Raw genomic sequence first — 17,398 nt, 5'->3', positions numbered from 1 at the left:
GTACAGTTGCCCATGAACTGTTGGCTTAGTATGCATGAGGCCCTGGGTTCCATTCCCACAGGCAGAGAGGAAGAGTAGAGAAAGAGGGCAAGAGACGAGGGAGGAAGGGAAGGGAAAAACCAGTCTGTCAGCATGGCTCCATAACTGCTCAAGTGTGGTTAGGGTCCTAAGGCCTGACCTGGCACATTTGTACTGCCTCCACCCTGCGCCCCCAGCCCCTGACTGACCTTTCTGTGTCTAGACACAAACCCTCCTGACGAGAGGCTGCAAGAGCAGGGAGCACCCTGCCAGTGCTGAAGCCAGTCTGATCTGCAGAGGGTTATCCCCCGGAGCAGAGACCAGCGGGGTGGAAGAGGGAGAAGGGTCTGCAGCCAGAGCTCCAAGGTAAGGCAGCAGTCTCCTCCTGCATCCTGCTGTGACCAATCCTCTTTGTGCATTTTAGAGAGTGCAGGTGACATCCACTTGTCAGGAGGGCGGTCTCAGTCTAATCTCCGCGCGGAAGATGGTGGCAGAGGAAAACCGGGGAGCTCCACCCCGGACTGTTGCCTTGGTGAGAGGGCCACATGATCACTGCACAGGACGGGGAGCCACACAGGGAGCACCCAGAGAAAAGGCCTGTCTATATGTCTTGGGCAAACGGGCTCTCATGCTCACTCAGGCTTCAGAGCTCATCAAAGGGAGGAGGCACAGCCTGAGGAAGAATGGAGTCCCTGCCACAAGAGGGCACCAGGTGGCCTGAACGATGGGGGCTGGCAGGAGACCGCTGGGCCTGAGCTAAGGTACAGGTCCCTGGGGGCTCCATCCTGGGGCGGTCCTCCAAGAGAGCCTACAACAACAAGCTGGAAGGCAGGGCAGAAGTCATATGGTTTTACCTGAGCTACTTCTGGGATTTTAGCAAAATCCTGTGTGAACGTTCTGGCCTGGGCTCAGCTGTGCTGGGGTAGCTGAGGAGAAGAAGCTGTGGTCTACTTTTGGGCCAACATGTTAAGGGGTGGCAGCTGCCCATGGGGCTTGCCTGGAGGGGTGCAGAGGAGAGTCTGGTGAAATGTCTCTCCTCCCCTCCCTGGTCCACTTCAGCCTGGGATGAGAATATCATCTCTTGGAGCACCTTTCCTCCAGGTTTCCTTCTACATCTGGGCTCCCAGCAACGGGGTCTTGTTCTGCAAGAGCTCGTCCATTCCTGGCAACTATAAGTTTTAGGCTTCTTAGAGAAGAAAAAGAAATGACCAGACTTTACAACCACCCTGCTTTTGCCAGAATGACCCTATCTCTATCAGGCCTGCCTGTTCTACCTATCTAGACCCCTGCCAGGAAAGACTGCACAAGAAGATAGACTCACTGAACCAGAATTTAAAAATAATTATATTAATAATAAATATGTTAAGTTACATTTAAAACAATAAATAGAAAAATAAACTGATAAATAAAACCAACAGGTACAAAATGTTTCAAAACTCCAACCAAAAAAAAGAAGAAGAAAAAAGAAAAAGGGAAAACACATACAGACAGACAGCTGACAGACTAGACAAATGGACATTAGGGAAGGGTGCTAAATGCAACCTTGGGAACCCTTCACAGTTTACACCATGGCTCCCTCCTCTCCAGCTCACCCTCTCCTCTCCCCAGCTTGGGGAACTGGACACTCAGTGGCTGATATCTGTGGGGACTCCAGCAATGCAGAGAAGCATCTGGTCCGCCCCAGTGTCTGCAAAGCAGCTGAGTCCAGGGCTGGTGGGTAAGGTGGAGGTTTCTCTGCAGGAGGCGGGCGGGGAAGGACCAGGTCTACAGAGGCAGGTCGGTGCTGTTGTGCCGAGTCTTCCTGACGGTGCCATCATCCCGGGGCAGAGCCCTCTGCAGGTTGGACATGGCCACGGTCTTCTTGAGGTCAATCACGGCATAGGAGTCTGAGCTGCGAGCAGGGTGTGGGGTGGGCCCAGGAGCTCCGGACACTGCGGGGTTCTGGGGCCCCTTAGGATGGTCTGTGCCCCAGCCCTTGAGCTCCACCTGGATGTAGTTGAGCTGCCTTGAGGGCTCAGGGCCAGGCCGGCGGAAATCAAAGTTGAAGACTCTTGGGGAGCCTCGGCGTCGGGTCAGCGGGACAGGGAAGTTGCTGTGGCTACGGGTAGAGGAGCCCCGGGTGCTGGTAGGTTTCTGTAGTGGGGTTTCATCCTCCTCACCATCGGGGAAGCCATTTGAGGATGGTGTAAGCCCATCCCTGGAGTCCCCATCATCCCCGGCCTCCCGGCCCAGCTGCTGAGCTTGGCTCTCCCACACAGGGGGAAGCGGGGGCAGGTTCTCGTAGTGCAGTAGTGCGGCCCTACGGTGGGCCAGGCCATTCCACCCTGGCTCCTCTGGGCTCAGTCTCCAGCCAGCTGCTTGCCGCAAGCTCCCGCTGACATTCTCGTAGGTGCATTTGGGCTGGGCTGGGCACTCAGAAGGGCCCTCGTTATTGTTGTGATGGGGAGGGTCATGCATGTTGGGACACAGGCTTTGGCACTTCATCGCCTGCCGCCGAGCCGGCGTGGGGCCCAACACAAACTTGACCTGCCCTGGCTGTAAGAACACCTGTGGGTCCCGCTGGTTGGAAACCCGGGTCTGTGGGAAGGGTGCCCGGCCCTCAGGCAGTGGCTGCAGGCAGTGGCGACTCCTGCGGTGGTCTTCTTCACCAGTTGGTGTGTTGACATAGGTGTGGGACTGCAGGGGAAAGATGTCAAGGGAACAAGTGGGTTCAAGGACTAGGAGGGTGGGAAAGGCAGTGGGACAGAACCAGAGGAACAGGAAAAGAGCCACGTTTCTTCTGCCGCCTCTAAAGCTCCCAACAGGCTCACCCTTCTGGGGGTAGAAAGGAGCCCTGCTGGGTTTCTTCCCCTTCCCACACCCTTTCCTAGGCCCCATCCCCACCTGGAGTGCAGCCTACCATATGCGCACCTGCTCATCGGAGCCAATGAGGGTGTGGGTGGACTCTTCCCCAAGCGTGGGATGTCGGAGGCTGCTTGTGGAGGGTCGGCGGGGAGCGGAGAACCGTGTGCCCTCTCCAGGGCAGCCAGGGCAGCCATTGGAGAGGCTGGAGACAGTGTAGCCTAGAGGTGGCAGCCAAGGGGAGGGGTATGGGAATCACCTGACAATCATTTACAATCAGATGCACACATTTGTGGGGTGCAAGGCAAGACACTCTCCGGGCTCCTTGTGTGACTAAGCCACACTGAACTGGAAAGCCCTGGCCTGCCTTCTGAAGTCACCCTGAGGCCTGAGGCTGCCCCAGCTCCCATTCCATCACGGCGGGTTACTTTAAGCATGGAAGGTATACCTGTCACCCCGGGACCATCCATGACTGCAGTCAGGCTTTGCCACTGAGCACCACGCAAACGCCACAAACGCAGGGACCGTTTCTATCCCTCCTATTTCCCCCAGACCCGGCCAGGGAATGCAGAGCAATAAGCACTTGTGTAGTCAGAGACCCAACGAGCACAAACCGTGGGGAACCCTACACAGTCATGGCCAGAGATGGCTGCACCAGTAAGACAGGAGAGGTACATGTTGTGTGTAACTTAGCCCAGTAGACAGACAGAAGCAAAAAGCTCCAGACTGCTGTTTCTATGGCAACCCAACGTCTTCCTGTCTGCTTCCCAACCACTAGTCGACCCAATGCCTAGGATTCTGCAGCTCCAGCTTGAGTCACCCATTTGGCCCTGCCCAGCACTGAGCCATCCTCAGGAATGGTTCTGATGATGGGGGAATGTCCAGGAAAGCTGGCTCAACCCAGCTATCCCCACCTGCTAGCTTGACTTGGGCCTCCCAGACTCACTGTTCCTGGGGTGGGGGTCTCCTTACCAGTGGGTTGTGAGGGCCCTCGAGGAAGCTCGAGCTCTGGGGGGTGGCTGCTCCGTGTGATGATAACTGGCTCCTCTAGCACGCTGATGCTGTTACACTGCATGAGGTCCTGCAGCAGGTTGAAGATTTCCTCAGCCCGTGAGCACTTGAAAGCGAAGATCCCTGGAGAAGGCAAAAAAGCAACAAGGCTCTTGCCAACCCTAAGTGGCTAGGGAACTTCAACCAGTCAAAAGGAAATGTCCCTGAACTTCAATCCCACCCTGTGCCTCTCCTTTCCTAAGCATTCATCCTCGGGGCATTCTAGAACCCCAAAGACGCTGGAGGGATGGGTGGGAGGGGATGAACCCCTGGCACCTGTCTCTCTATACTACCTGCTATCGTTCCAAGGCCCAGCACTGCAGCCATATTCCCCGAGGTATGCTTGTTTTCATGAGGATGGCTGCCTTCAGGGGTGAAGTGAAAACCACAGAGAGTTGCCCCCATCTCCCTGCACTCCAGGAAAAACAAGCCCCACCCAATGCCCTCTAATCATTCACAGGTCATTCACAGGCTAGGCCTCCTGCCTCTGCACACAGGGTCCTCACAGAGCTTGGGTTCTGGTGAAACAGGGAGAAGATGGGCAGAGCTGAAGAGAGACACAGCAAGGCAGTCCTGTGGCTCCTGCGTATGGTCAGCCTCTAAGCCCTTCCAAGTCTGACCTGTCCCCAAAGTGCCAGGAATGGGCTGAACACCTGGAATTCAATGGCTCTGAAGATGCCAGCCTGGGGCTCTGCAACACGGGATCATGGGATTCAGGGGCAGCTCTGGGGACACCTTGGGCACACATCCACAGCAAAGGTAGATATATTACCAGATATGGCACCACACCCTCATAAGTAGTCACAAAGTTCAAGGCTGGCCTGAGCTACCCATTAAAACCCTGTTCAAAAAAACCAGGGGGAGGAGTGGAATCTGTGGTCAAATGTTTACTTAGCATGCACAGACTCTGGTTTAAGTCCCAGCACCACACCCAAATAATAATAAATAAAATTAAGTGGAAATATGGACCATGCATATCGTATTACTGTTATAGTGCTGCCCATTTGCCCGAGTATAGGGCAACTGAAGTTTGTAGAAACAGAATGAGAAAGATGGGGAAGAAAAAAGGGCTCTTGTGACAGGAAATGTAAAAGCTGGAAAAGACAGGAAGAGGTGGCGACACCCTGCTGTGAACCACCTTGGGAGGTGAGAGGAGACTCACCATGAGTTTAGAGACCAGTGAAGGCTACTTGTAACAGACCATCTCAAAGGGGGATGGGTGGTGAGAGATGGAGGAGGGAGGGGACAGAGAAAGCCTGGTATCAAGAGAAGCCCCGCACTAGGATCTAGGACAGCCTCCCTCAGGTGCCAAGTGCAGATCAAGCGGCTCTCTGCCTTATCTCTGTTCACATGCCATGTTCTCCTGTGCCCTCTCGTGCCCATGAACTACAGGAATGAGACACATGGAGGAAAGGGCCGCATAGCAGTCAACCCAGGAGACTCACTGGCCTGTGGCTGTCTCAGGAGACGCTGCTCTCCTCCACCTGTCTGCCTGCAGCACAATCTCAAGGACTTCTGGAGCTGAGCACACCTGGACATAATGGACAAGCCCAAACCTCACGACCTAACCTCAGCCTCTTGGAACAAGCTGCCAGCCCCTGACCTCTGGCTGCAGAGGGCAAATGCCCACGGGGAACCAGTATTCTCCACTGCCCACAGGGGACGGCAGACAAATGTTGGGCTCCTGAAGGCTAACCTGTATATGAGACCCAAGCTCCTGCTTCCCCAGATCTCAGCCCAGAGCAGCCAGTCTTCTTCCTGACCTCTCTTCCACTATGGATAAGACCCAGGGTGTATGACATGGTAGCTCAGAAGGCGTTTTTTTTTTCCTACTCCAACAGCAGTAGAACCCTGAAACCATAGCAACAGTGGGAAGAGTGGTTTGTCTCTGCTACGTGGCCTCTGGCCTAGGAGCACTGGCTACTTCATGGATTGCGCACCAAATGTTCTCACAAGGCTCGAGGAAGAACAGCAGTGATGCTTGGACCTTTCCCTGCTCTGAGCAACACCACCAAGTCTGATGTCTGATGTCAGTATGTGAAAGGCCACGCTCCAATTCTGTAACAAGCTCATGTCCCTGTCCTGGAGGGCAGAGCTGGTACTCACCCTGGCCCGTCTGACAGCGGCGGCCACTCTCAAAGGAGAAGAGGTTGGAGTCATAGCCATAGCGCCGCAGGCAGAGGTAGGGCCAGCGGACAGCATCCCGCTGGTGCAGGTGCAGCACCAGCTCACTCTGGGTCAGCTCCATCACCCCTGAGCCCAGCTCCACCCCTTCATCGTCCACATTAGTCACCTGCAGGGAGAACGGACACAGTGTCAGTAAGGAACCCAAGAAGTGTATGCAAGGGACCCTGAGCCACTGGGAGACAGTGACTGTGGGGTTAGGGCCAGGAGACTGAGTGGCTCTCAGCTGTACCACAGGAACACTGCCCCCTTGGGTCACACGGAGCAGTGCCATGGGCATGACAGTTCTATGGGGTAATCTCTTCTATGGCTCTCAGCTCTGACATTTGCAGACAGGAAAGAGGTCACCTGTTGACTCCAAGGCCAGGTGGTTAGCTGTCTGATGCTCAAGAAATTCCTGGGGCTTAATTTCAAAGGCCAGGATGTCAACAAAGAAGGGGTTAACTGTTAATTCAAAGTTGAAAGACTTGCTGAGCAGATACAGCCACCCTCCAATCCCCAAACTGTACAAACTTGCTGAGGGCTCCCTCTCTACTTGGGAAGGAGAAACACTGGCCCTGACAAACCCCAGTGTGAGGAGAAGGCGCCTCCTATGGGATGTAGGGAGCTAAGGTTCATAAAACACCAATATAGTGTTTCTTCAGGGCTATGTACGCTCTCTTTAAAACATATTATTCTTGGTGGGAAGGGGGTGGGAGGAAAAGAACAACCAGAAATAAAAAAAAGGGTTAGGTTCCCCTGCCAGACCACCTCAGACGTCAGAGAGCAAGCACAAGGCACCTTACTGAGTCCACACCATAGCCTGTCATTTCTCCTTCCCGAGAGATACTGGAGGCCTAAACTCAACAGGCCCTGGGAACTCGAGCAGGGAGAGGCTCTGGGTACCTTGAACTTGGTAGGGTGGTTGTGTGGTACGCTGTCTCTGTCCAGGCAGCTACAGCAGCTCCCCATGGTGTCAGAGCAGCCTTTCCACCCTAGGGACAGACAAGGGATGAGCAGGTCACCAGTCACCCTGCCAAGGAGCTCTGAGCAGACACTGCACTGTGAGCACGTCCTCCAGCCATGAGGCTGCAGGACACGGACGCACCCTGAGGGAATGCTCTCTCAACCTGTGGTCAAACTGAGGGAATGCTCTCTCAACCCGTGGTCAAACATGCTTGGGATAAACATTAATTCAAGTTAGAATGAGTGAAGGACTCCTACAGGCGGGGGATAGCAAGCTTCTCAGAGGCCTGGGAAGCACACAGGGGTCTGGCCTGTGGAGTGACTGACTGGAAGATCAGCATGGCTATAAGGGGCATGGGAGTGGCTGTCACAGCTGTGATCCTCATCTGGAGTCAGCAAACAGTGTCCCTTGCGTGTCGCAGATACTATCTTGTTCCTTTCTCTTTCCCTCATTTTTCACCTTACCCATTTCATTCCAACCATGTTCTCTCTTTCCTCCCTTGCTCCACCCTAATATCCACTGGAAATGAGTATTTGTGGTGTTCTCTTCAAGTAAACTGTTAGTACACTGTGATCATAAGACCCAACAATCTAGGCGGTGGCGCACACCTTTAATCCCAGCACTTGGGAGGCAGAGGCAGGCGGATCTCTGTGAGTCAAGCCAGCCTGGTCCACAGAGAGAGATCCAGGACAGCTGGGGCTACACAGAGAAACCCTGTCTTGAAAAAACCAAAAACCAAATGGAAACAAAACAACAAAAAAGGCAAACCCACACTTAATGACCGAATACTGGAACTCACAGAGATCTTCTTGTCTCGGCTTCCAAGTGCTGGGAGTAAAAATACTACCAGGCTGGGCTCAAACTAGCATTATTTAAAAAAAAAAAAAAAACACCCTTGGTTAGAAATTTCTTCATTGAAGAAGAAAAATGCTGGGGCTGAGCATATAGCTCGGCAGTAGATATTTCCTATGAGGCTCCAACCTGAACTCCCAGCATTCCACGAAAGCAACTAACAGAAGGCAGGGTTGCCTTCCCAAAGGTTGGAGCAGAGATAGGAGACCTTAGCAGGCTTTTCCCTTCGGGCTACTGATAATGGGAAGACAGTCACAACGGACAGGTTTCTGCCTTACTATAGACCTCTGTGACCTAAGGGAACAAGACACACGGACAGAACCCAAACAGAGGTTTTGTTCTTTGTGCTGGAAATCCAATGCAGTGCTTTGTGCTTGCTACACGAGTGCTCTGCTGCCCAGCTACACTCCTAGGCCCAGCCAGCAGTGCTTTTTATCTTTATTTTTGACTTTTCGAGACAGGGTTTCTCTGTAGCTTTAGAGACTGTCCTGGAACTAGCTCTTGTACATCAAGCTGACCTCAAACTCATAGAGATCCACCTGCCTCTACCTCCCAAATGCTGGGATTAAAGGCATGTGCCACCACCACCCGGCCCAGCCAGCAGTTTTAAGAGGTTCACTTTACTGCGAAAAACCACAAGGTAGTGGATTATCCAGGAACCTCTGTTGCTGTGGTAGAACCTTTGACAACCCAGTGACCTGTTCCCTATATTCCTCCCGAGTTAAGAAACTCTACAAAACTGACACCTAGCCGCAGTTCTTACCTCACCCAGGCCATTGGGGAGCTGACCCTGGGAGGGGCATGGGAAAGGATTCCCACTTCACTCCCCCCGTCCTTGGAGGGGTGTCATGGCAAAGCGTCTGCAGACAAGTCACCTGGATCCCTGTGGGTCACACCTGGGGCTCACCTAGCACAGGAGACAGAGACCATACGTTAATGGAAACCTACCCTCAGCCCCCAACTCTTCATGAAACGGACTTATCAGTGTCTCCCACCTGGATTTATCCGGTCCAGGTCCTAGTGGATCCTGGGTCCAGCTAGAAAGACCAATGAGCACAACATGATCTCAGACGAAAGACCACAACTTTGCAGCCCTGGATGGACCTCCCTATGACCAAGGACAATGAACTCTGAGATGCCAACACCTCCAGTTGGCAGCCATCACTGGTGTCCCCTTGGAATCCTGCCGCTCAGACCACCACCTGACCTTGCAGAGAATTTCAACCCTACGAAAAGTTTTCTTTCTCAGAAGAACAATAACAATATGCTAGTTCAGCAAGAACACCAGTTTAAGATTCTGAAAACCAACATTCTAGAACGTTTTGTTGCTAAATCTAGGGGAGGGTCTGTCATTCTCCCTCCACCATCTCCAACTCCTGACCCTTCCCCTTTTCTGAGGAAATACCAGAGAGTTCTAGCTGAAGTAACTTCTAGAAGCAGGTATTAGCGAAGCACTTCCCATTTGAAAGCTGGTCAGGCTTTCTGTTCCTAGTGTCAGAAGGGACAGTTACAACAAGACGCAAATTTTCAGATTATCTGAGCCCTAGCTAGATGAATCAACAAACCAAGACTCTGAAGAAAACTCCTGAAATCCCTCCCTCCGGTCCAGGAAAACAGCACTTCCCAGTGTACCCCCCACCAGCCCTGCACAACTCTAGGTAAAAGAACCCCACACCTCTTGGTCTGGTTAATTCTTTGGAAGGACTAAGGAGGTTAAAGGAATTGTGTGCAGGCTAAAGGCAGGTACTGAAAATACCACGGGGGTTTAAACCAACAACAGGGTGTTGGGAAGGGATGCGAAGCCAAGAGCTACTGGATGCAAGATGGGGGAGGGGTTGCACCTTTCCAACTCCCCTCTTTTTCTCTGAGATTTCAAACACATTATTAGATAATCCATTGAGAGGGATTACATTGGGTGGGGTGGGGGAGGTTCTGGTCTGAGGTAGGTAGGGACAGGCACTAGATGGAGGTATGTGGTCTGAAAATGTATTCGAAGCCTTGGGAGAAGATGGGCTTGGGAGATTCTGGATTTGGGCATGGTGCAGAAATGAAAAGGCTGAGGAATTTCTGGATGGTGAGACCGCGGAAGCCTTTGGGCCACTGAAGGGAGAACGAGATGTGTCTGTGGGTATTTCAAGAGGTTGGGTGGGTGAGTGAGGGGGTTCTGCGGGATCCTAGAGACCCGAAGGTGTAACCAGGGGGAGGGGAGAGGGTGGGGTCTGGGGAGCGAGAGGCAGAACTGGTTACAGGTTTTCTAGATACCCAGACGGAATGCGGAGGTCGCAGTCGCGCTCCAAGCCTGCATCCCCGCCCCCAGGCCCCGGGTCCGCCGCTAGCTCGCCCGCTTGGGGCTTTCTAAGGATAGGAGCGGAGACTGCGGCGCGGCGCGACACGGCCTCGGTAGAGCCGCCTGGTCCCCGCCCCGCCGCGCCCCGACTCACATCGCCCCGCGGCCCGGGCGGCGCCGGGCCCCCGCTCCCGGGTCCCGCTGCAGCAGCCGCCGCCCGCCCGCAGCTAAGGCCTCCCCGTCCCGCCCCGCTCCCGCGGGGTCGGAGGTCGCGGGTTGCACCAACGAGACGCTGCGGGCCGGCCGACCCGAGCGGGGGCAACCGGCAGGCAGCCTAGAAGGTCCCTTTGGAGGACTTTGCAGTCGGGGGCAGAGAGCATGCGCAGACGCCAGAGGGCGCTCGGGGCCAGTGGCTGGGAATCCTGAGGGGCGTGGCCTGTCTTGAGAGGGGCCCGGCGCGGCGTGGGGCGGGGAGCAGAGCTGTCAGCAGTCTCTCTAGCAGAAGAGACTCTCGAGAGAGAGCAGAGCGGATCGGAGGACTGAAGCGGGACAGGATTCGGAATCCAGGAGGGAAAGTAGCGAGGGACATTGGGGACAGAGGGGAGGAGCTGGAGAGGCCCGCAGAGGGGGCGGGGCTGAAGCCGGGGGCGGGCCGAGAGACTCTAGACCTTTCGGGCTTCGCGGTAGCGCGTCGCGTCGCCGAGTCCGCAGATACCTGCGCCCTTCCCGCCCTGAGACCCGCGAGCGCTTCCCTCAGTCTGCAACACCCAGTTCGGGGCCACTGGGGGCGTGGCCCGACGGCGGGTCTCACCAGAACAGCCCGGGCGGCTGAGACCCCACTCCTAAACCAGCATCTAGACAGGGACCCCAAGCGAACTCGGTAAGCACACGTCGAGCTTCCGCCCTGCGGGTGGTCCGCAAAGTCCTAGGAAAACTTTGGGGCTCTGCCGAGAGCCACTTGATGGGAACGTATATTTCCCTCCCTTTTCCCTCTGGTTCAGGGATACCTTTCCACTTTACTGCTCTCTAGTGCCTAGGACCTCTGGGGCTCATCCTTCCAAGAATGGGTGTTGTTTGGGGAGGTTGAACTCCTGAGCTAGCTTGCATCTGGGGCGAGAGGCGGGAGTCAGTGTTTGACCCGATCTTATCTGAAAGGAGAGGAGGGGAACTATGGGAGGAAACCAGCGTGTTGGTAAGATGGGGTCCAATGGTAGCTGGAGGTGAATCAGGTTGCTCGGAGGTGGGGGACAGGAAGGGTGACTGTAGAAGTCTGATTTCTGAGAGTTATTTTTGTGCCAGAGAGTTCCATGCAAACTAGAACTAATCCGGAAGAGGGTACCCCAGAAACCCCCTCCCCCCTTGTTTTGTGGAGCTGAAGCAGTGCTGCTAAGGGGTGTGGCTGTTCCTACCCCTGAGTGTGGAGTCCATCCTGGCCACCTTCCACAGGAAACCTGCCCTGAGGGACTGACAGGAAGGAAACAGGTGGGTGTGGAGCCAGGAAGGAGGGAAGGGTGGCACTGGATATTTGAAGGGGAACTGGGGGTGTCCATGGGGTTGGGTGGCGCTCTGGTGATTATACACGGAACCTCAGGACTTCCCAAAGCCTAGAGATTCACTGTTGGTTCTCCTGAGCTCAGCTGCTGCCCCGAGGTAGGGTACTTCCTAAAACTCCCGGAGCTTTGTAGTTTGCTCATTGGTCAATGGCTTGGTTGGTTTTTCAACTGTAAAAGCGTAGAAGAAACTGCTTCAATGGACGGTAAGAATGGACCTATTATATAAAGTTCTAGAATAGTCGCGTACACTGAATAAACTTGTAAATGTCTGCTCCGGCTGTCACCATCCCACACAACCCAGTCCTCCACCCAGAATACAGGTGCATGAACCCTATTCTCTTTGGTTCCCGCTCACTATCCTGCGACCTCATCCAGAGCAGCGCCCATCTTTTCTCTGCATCAGTAGTTAGTCCCGCCCAGAGACACCGTGATCCCATTTCGACTGTGCCTAAAGAGGTGCACCGGGACTAGTCATTAAAATTGCTGCTATAAAGTGGGGTGTGGTGGTGCATGGTTTGGATCTCTGCACTTTGGAGGTTGAGGCAGGAGGATCAGGAGTCCAAGGCCAGCCTTGGCTCTGTGAGACCCTGTTTCATGCTGCTATAAGGACAGGAAGTATAGCTTGGTGGAAGAGGGCTTGTCTGGTTTGTGAGGGGCTGTGGGGTAGACACAGAGTTTTCTTGTACCCTTGAGGCATTTAGACTAGATGAGGAGACACTGGGTACTAATTTGGGGCCACTGACTATGCTTCCTTTGAGAACTCAGGAAGGGAGAACTGGTACAGGCCAGAGAAGATGAGGAGGATTCCTGGCAAGGAGGCCTTCAGCCAGGCTCCACAAGGGCAATGCTGGAAAAGAACAGCCGGAGTAGGGTGTAGTGTGGAGACGGGTGTGTGTGTGGGGTGACTGAGGAACAGCCTGGGTAGGGTGTAGTGAGGAGACGGGTGTGTGTGGGGTGACTGAGGAACAGCCTGGGTAGGGTGTAGTGAGGAGACAGGTGTGTGTGGGGTGTGGTGACTGAGGAACAGCCTGAGTAGGGTGTAGTGCGGAGATGGGTTTGTGTGGTGAGCTGCACTGGGGGACCTTGGGAAGACTGGCAAGGTGAGTAGGAGAGCTCCAGCCTGCCCAGAGGCTCATGGGAGAGCAGAATGGTTCCTTCCATGCTTTCTCTTCTATACCACCCAGCTTTGTAATATCCAAGATTTTGAACTTCACAAGCTCAGGGGCTAAAGATCTGTCTGACTTTGCCACTTACAGCTGTTTGACCTTGGATACACCACACACACACACCAGTGCTGTCTGAGTCCCAGCCTGGCCGCCTGTAAGCTGGGGACAATGCCAACTCAGTCTCCTGGCTGTTGACAAGACTGAGATGGCGCTTGGAAAGCACTTGGCATTGCCTGGCATGCTGGGAAGGCTCACTGAATGAGCTGATCTTCTGTCTTTTCCAGGCAGACTGTCGGTCACCAGTGTCAGCTCAGAATTGACTGGTCCCTCCAGCAGGACAGTTCTATGTTCAGGGAGCCAGATCCACCAGTTAACTCAGACAGTGGCGTAGGCCAGCAGCCAGTAGAGGGCGATGAGGACACCTCTGTTCAGGTAGGAGTCCCACTCTTTCTGAGACCACCATGCTCTCATCCTCTGGCCTCATTCCCCTCCTACCAGCCAGGAGATGTTGCATTTTTCTTTCCGTCCAAACAAAATCAAGCCTTTATTAGCCAGGTGTGGTGGGCACACCTTTAGTCTTAGCACCCAGGAGAACCCAGGAGGCAGACACAGGCAGATCTCTGTGAGTACAAGGCCAGCCTGGTCTATAGATGAGTATCAAGTTCTAGGCCACTCGGGGCTGCAGAAACACACCCTGTCTCAAACAAAACCAAACCCGAAGTTTGTTAAATATTTACTCAGTGTGTGTGTGTGTGTGTGTGTGTGTGTGTGTGTGTTGTGAACCACAACACATGTGGAGGTCAGAGGACAACCTGTGGGAGTCAGTCTTCCACCATGAGGATCCAGAGAATCAAACCCAGGCTTGGTGTTGAGTGCCTTTATGTGCTGAGCCATTTTGCTATCCCAGGTCCTCTGTCCCCCACTTTGAGGTAAGACCTTGTCATGTAACTCTTGAACTTTGTCCTCCTATCTCAGCCTCCCAGTGGGTGGGGCTGCATACCCCCTCAGCTTTGCCTAACTCTTTGTCGACCTGTTCTCTTTTCAGGACTTAGGGGTTGAAATTCATTCCTGCAAACATAATAGCACCTCTCCCGAGTCCGCCTAGGTTGTCAGAGCCTGGCTCTAGGAGTGTGCGAATGTGGGGCTTCCAGTATATAGAGTGGTGTTTGGGGGCTCCTTCCAGGCAGGTCTCGGATCAGGAGTGGACCTACTGTTCACTCTGTAGAAGAGGCTTGAAGTTAGAGAGATCCACCTGCCTCTGCCTCCTGACTGCTGGGACTAAAGGCTTGTGCCACCATGCCGGACAGATCTACTATTCTTAGTGATGGGCAGGAGGGGATTTCCTCCAAGTGGAGAGGAATGCTTAGGAGTTGCTATAGATTGGAGGGCAGGCGATAAGGGGAAGGGTAGGGAGGGAAGGGGAAGACCCAGCCCCCTTCTCCTGTGCCTCCTCAGGCTCCTCCAGGATCGAGCTTGGGCCCACCTTGCCTGGATACCAACCAAGCCTCAAGCTGGCCTCAGTTTCGGACCCTCCTGCAGCAGTTTCCTCCACAGGACAGTGACGTGGGTCCCCCCCCTCGGATTCCTCTCGCTCCTCCTTCGCTTCCTCTCCACACCTTGTTACTTACTGTGTAGTAAGAGTCTTGGTCTAGAATTCAAGACGTATGACTAAAATACGTAGCTGGAGGAAGCAATTCTCTTTAGCTTGAGTTCCCACAGCTAATGACAGACAGGTGCAGGAATACATGTCCTGCGCATCACAAGGCTTAGCTTAAGAGCAAATGGGAAAATGGACATGAACGGCATCTGCAACCAAGAATGGGATGCACGAATGTAGAAATGTGGTTGTTCAGTATTTATTGAGGGCCCCAGCATGTGCAGCCTAAAGACTTACAATTCACCGAGAGGCAAGACAGTCTATGGAGCAGAGAGAACACATGTGAAAGGGATTCTGGGACCTAGCTCAATGGGAACAAGGGCCACACTATGTGATGATGGTGCTAAGTGCTACCTGGTGCAGCCCCGAGTGACGGTGCAGCCCCGAGTGCAGGCCGTCTCCACGGCAGCACATGCACCATTCCCTCCCAAGGCTCTGCCTCTCTCCCAGCCAGCATCAACCTTAGAGAACATGTCACTCCAGCAGTGTTCTAAGGTTTGGATGCATGTGGGCCTTTCCTTTAGGAGCGCTACTGTCTGGCCCTAGGGGAGGAGGAACTGACCCAACTGCGGCTCTTCTGTGCCCAGCGGAAGCAGAAATCTATGGGACAGGGGGTGGCCCGCTTGTTACCTCCCAAGCTTGAAGGATACACCTGTGAGAAGGTAGGGAGTATGTCTGTTCCTTCTCTATCCCTGAGCCTTTCCCTTCCTCCGCCCTTTGCTCTGCAGAAAGGGTTGGGGGGAGTTTAGCAGAGAAATGTTTTCAGGATTGGTGATTTGGTAAATGTTAGGGAAAGGAGGAAGCCAGGTTTGGAGAGTTGACCTCTGCGGTGGAGATGGGCTTGCAGCATAATATGAACAGCCAGATTGGGGGGTTGGGGATGTGGTTGGAGAGCCATGAGTGAAGCTAAGAAGGTTCAGGTTAAGAGCTCAGGGCCTCTGCTTTGGCAGTGCAAGAAGCTGCTGAATCCAGGAGAGTACGGAGTGTTTGCGGCCAGGGCTGGTGAGCAGTGCTGCTGGCACAGACCCTGTTTTACTTGCCAGGCCTGTGGGCAGGCCCTGATAAACCTCATCTACTTTTACCACGATGGGCATCTCTACTGTGGCCGCCATCACGCAGAGCTGCTGCGACCTCGATGTCCTGCTTGTGACCAGGTAGAGCAAAAGGGGAGAGAGACGCTGGGAGAATTCCTCCCCAGAGCCAGCAATGCTGGAGCAGCTGTCACCTTCATAGGCTGGAGGGTCTTGTAGTAGAAGTGGAGAACAGGGTGGAGAGAACGAGAACTAGCCAGGGCCACTCAAGAGCTCTGCGCACGTGGGACCTTTACCTCTGCTCCCCCAGTGCAAACAGGGGTCTGTAAATGCTCTTGGACTCAGAACGTTTCTGGATTCCTGAATCATCACTATGCCAGATGCTCAGTGCTGAGCTTGACCATGCTAGAAAGACCCTAACAACATGAAAGACAGTACTGAGCCTTGGGAGTCAGGAAAGCTCTGGGGCCCAACTTCTGGCTATGCCACCTGCTACATGAGGATCCGGCCAAAGCCAGTCACCCTCCCAGAATCCTAGAGTTACAAAGTACTCCAAATCGGAATGCCTGTGGGCATTTTTTTTTTTTTTTGAGCGTTAATGAGTATAAGGTGTGGTTACTGGACGGATAGATGGATGGATGGATGGATGGATGGATGGATGAATGAACGAATCAATCGTTTTCCTCAACCTCTCCCAGCTGATCTTCTCTCAGAGCTGTACCGAGGCCGAAGGACAGCGCTGGCACGAGAACCACTTCTGCTGCCAAGACTGCGCCGGGCCTCTGGGTGCAGGACGTTATGCCCTGCCCGGGGGCAGCCCCTGCTGCCCCAGCTGCTTCGTGAGCCGCTACCGGAGTGCAGATTCTAGCTCAGTAGAGGCACTGGAAGGGCTAGCGTCCCTTGGTAAAGGAGGGGACGGTGCGATCTTAAGGGGGAGGGGGCGGCGGCTTAGGCTGATCATAGAAGCGGGGAATCTCCCGGGCCAGAACCCCTCGTCCCATTCCCCATGCTGTCTTCCCACCGCAACCCCAGACGCGAGCATTGGGGCCCGAAGCTCTCACCGCGCGTCCCAGGCCTGCGCGCTCCGAAGGCCTCCTGAACCCTCCCGGCTGGGCTGCGGCGCCAAACTCGCTCCCGGGCTGGGGACGCAGTCGCCCACTGGTGGACGGAGGCGGGGGCCCTTGGGGTAGATTGGCGGCAGCGGTGGCGCGCACGGCACCAGCCTGGGGCGGGGCGGGAGGCTGCACGCAACCCTGGCCCGCCTCTTGCTCAAAAATTTGGGGGCTCTGAGATGGGCATTTCTAACAGGGGAAACAGAACCCGATCCAAGCGTCGGCTGGAACGGTGCCTCCTCGGATGACAAGATCACCTCCCAAGTTACACTTCCCTCTACGGTAGCCAGCTCCACTCTGGAAACCCAGAGTGGGGCGTCCAAAGGGCAGGGCCGAGAGCGCCCTAAGACTCCCGGAAACGTCCAAGAGCACAGCCCCTGCCCCACCTGCTCTTCTTCCTCTGAGTCGGAACCCGAAGGCTTTTTCTTGGGCCAGCGCCTTCCAGGTCCCTGGAAGTCCTCCCCAAACCTCCAGACAGATGACAGAGACATCTCCAGGAAGCACTGCACCATTTGTTAGTGGGGCAGCCCGGAGAGCAGAGTAGTGAGATGGGGGAACCTATGAAACAGGGTAACAAGACTGCAGTGGAAAGAACCCGAGACTGAAGGCAGTCAGACACGCGGGACAGTCCCATCCACACTGCACGTTCTCTAACCTGTAGAAAAGTTTCTTGGGGAAACACCACTGCCCAGAACTTCCTG

General features: G+C 54.5%; 2 protein-coding genes across 8 annotated transcripts; one reads left to right on the top strand and one right to left on the bottom strand.

Annotated features, from left to right (window-relative positions):
• Window positions 1–1,344: 1,344 nt before the first annotated feature.
• Frs3 (fibroblast growth factor receptor substrate 3) lies at window positions 1,345–16,743 on the bottom strand. 4 transcript variants are annotated; one of them, XM_050122756.1, is made up of 7 exons: window positions 16,647–16,743; window positions 8,655–8,798; window positions 6,979–7,067; window positions 6,016–6,202; window positions 3,832–3,993; window positions 2,929–3,080; window positions 1,345–2,694 (listed from the first exon to the last, which is right to left on the bottom strand). In XM_050122756.1, the coding sequence occupies exons 3-7, from the start codon at window positions 7,042–7,044 to the stop codon at window positions 1,783–1,785; spliced, it is 1,479 nt and encodes a 492-aa protein (XP_049978713.1). In that variant the 5' UTR covers window positions 7,045–7,067; window positions 8,655–8,798; window positions 16,647–16,743; the 3' UTR covers window positions 1,345–1,782. The 4 variants fall into 4 exon arrangements, with proteins under 4 accessions (XP_049978713.1, XP_049978712.1, XP_049978715.1 ...); XM_050122755.1 differs by lacking the exon at window positions 16,647–16,743 and adding an exon at window positions 10,333–10,466; XM_050122758.1 differs by lacking the exons at window positions 6,979–7,067; window positions 8,655–8,798 and having other exon boundaries at window positions 16,647–16,715.
• Prickle4 (prickle planar cell polarity protein 4) lies at window positions 10,912–17,219 on the top strand. Of its 4 annotated transcripts, none has more exons than XM_050122759.1 (8): window positions 10,912–11,058; window positions 11,478–11,660; window positions 13,182–13,329; window positions 14,353–14,460; window positions 15,079–15,216; window positions 15,505–15,708; window positions 16,284–16,488; window positions 16,894–17,219. In XM_050122759.1, exons 3-8 carry the CDS (start codon window positions 13,243–13,245, stop codon window positions 17,214–17,216), a joined length of 1,065 nt encoding a protein of 354 aa, XP_049978716.1. In that variant the 5' UTR covers window positions 10,912–11,058; window positions 11,478–11,660; window positions 13,182–13,242; the 3' UTR covers window positions 17,217–17,219. The 4 variants fall into 4 exon arrangements, with proteins under 4 accessions (XP_049978716.1, XP_049978718.1, XP_049978719.1 ...); XM_050122761.1 differs by having other exon boundaries at window positions 10,919–11,058; window positions 11,625–11,660; XM_050122762.1 differs by lacking the exon at window positions 10,912–11,058 and having other exon boundaries at window positions 11,066–11,660; window positions 13,186–13,329.
• The last annotated feature ends 179 nt before the right edge of the window (window positions 17,220–17,398 follow it).

This window comes from Alexandromys fortis, unplaced genomic scaffold (genome assembly GCF_014885135.2).
Source record: "Alexandromys fortis isolate MF-2015 unplaced genomic scaffold, M_Fortis_MF-2015_v1.1 scaffold_212, whole genome shotgun sequence".
Classification (NCBI taxonomy): domain Eukaryota; kingdom Metazoa; phylum Chordata; class Mammalia; order Rodentia; family Cricetidae; genus Alexandromys; species Alexandromys fortis.
This window is presented reverse-complemented; position numbering and strand designations above follow the sequence as displayed.

Bases quoted from the DNA above. Each gene is read 5' to 3' on its own strand.
- Frs3 (XM_050122756.1), bottom strand. From the start codon at position 7,044: ATGGGGAGCTGCTGTAGCTGCCTGGACAGAGACAGCGTACCACACAAC. The intron at 3,994-6,015 runs GTGAGTACCAGC...TGCCTTCTCCAG, and splicing joins CCGCTGTCAGACGGGCCAGG to GGATCTTCGCTTTCAAGTGC. The intron at 3,081-3,831 runs GTAAGGAGACCC...TGCCACCTCTAG, and splicing joins AGGGCCCTCACAACCCACTG to GCTACACTGTCTCCAGCCTC.
- Prickle4 (XM_050122759.1), top strand. From the start codon at position 13,243: ATGTTCAGGGAGCCAGATCCACCAGTTAACTCAGACAGTGGCGTAGGC. The intron at 13,330-14,352 runs GTAGGAGTCCCA...GTGCCTCCTCAG, and splicing joins ATGAGGACACCTCTGTTCAG to GCTCCTCCAGGATCGAGCTT. The intron at 15,709-16,283 runs GTAGAGCAAAAG...AACCTCTCCCAG, and splicing joins GATGTCCTGCTTGTGACCAG to CTGATCTTCTCTCAGAGCTG.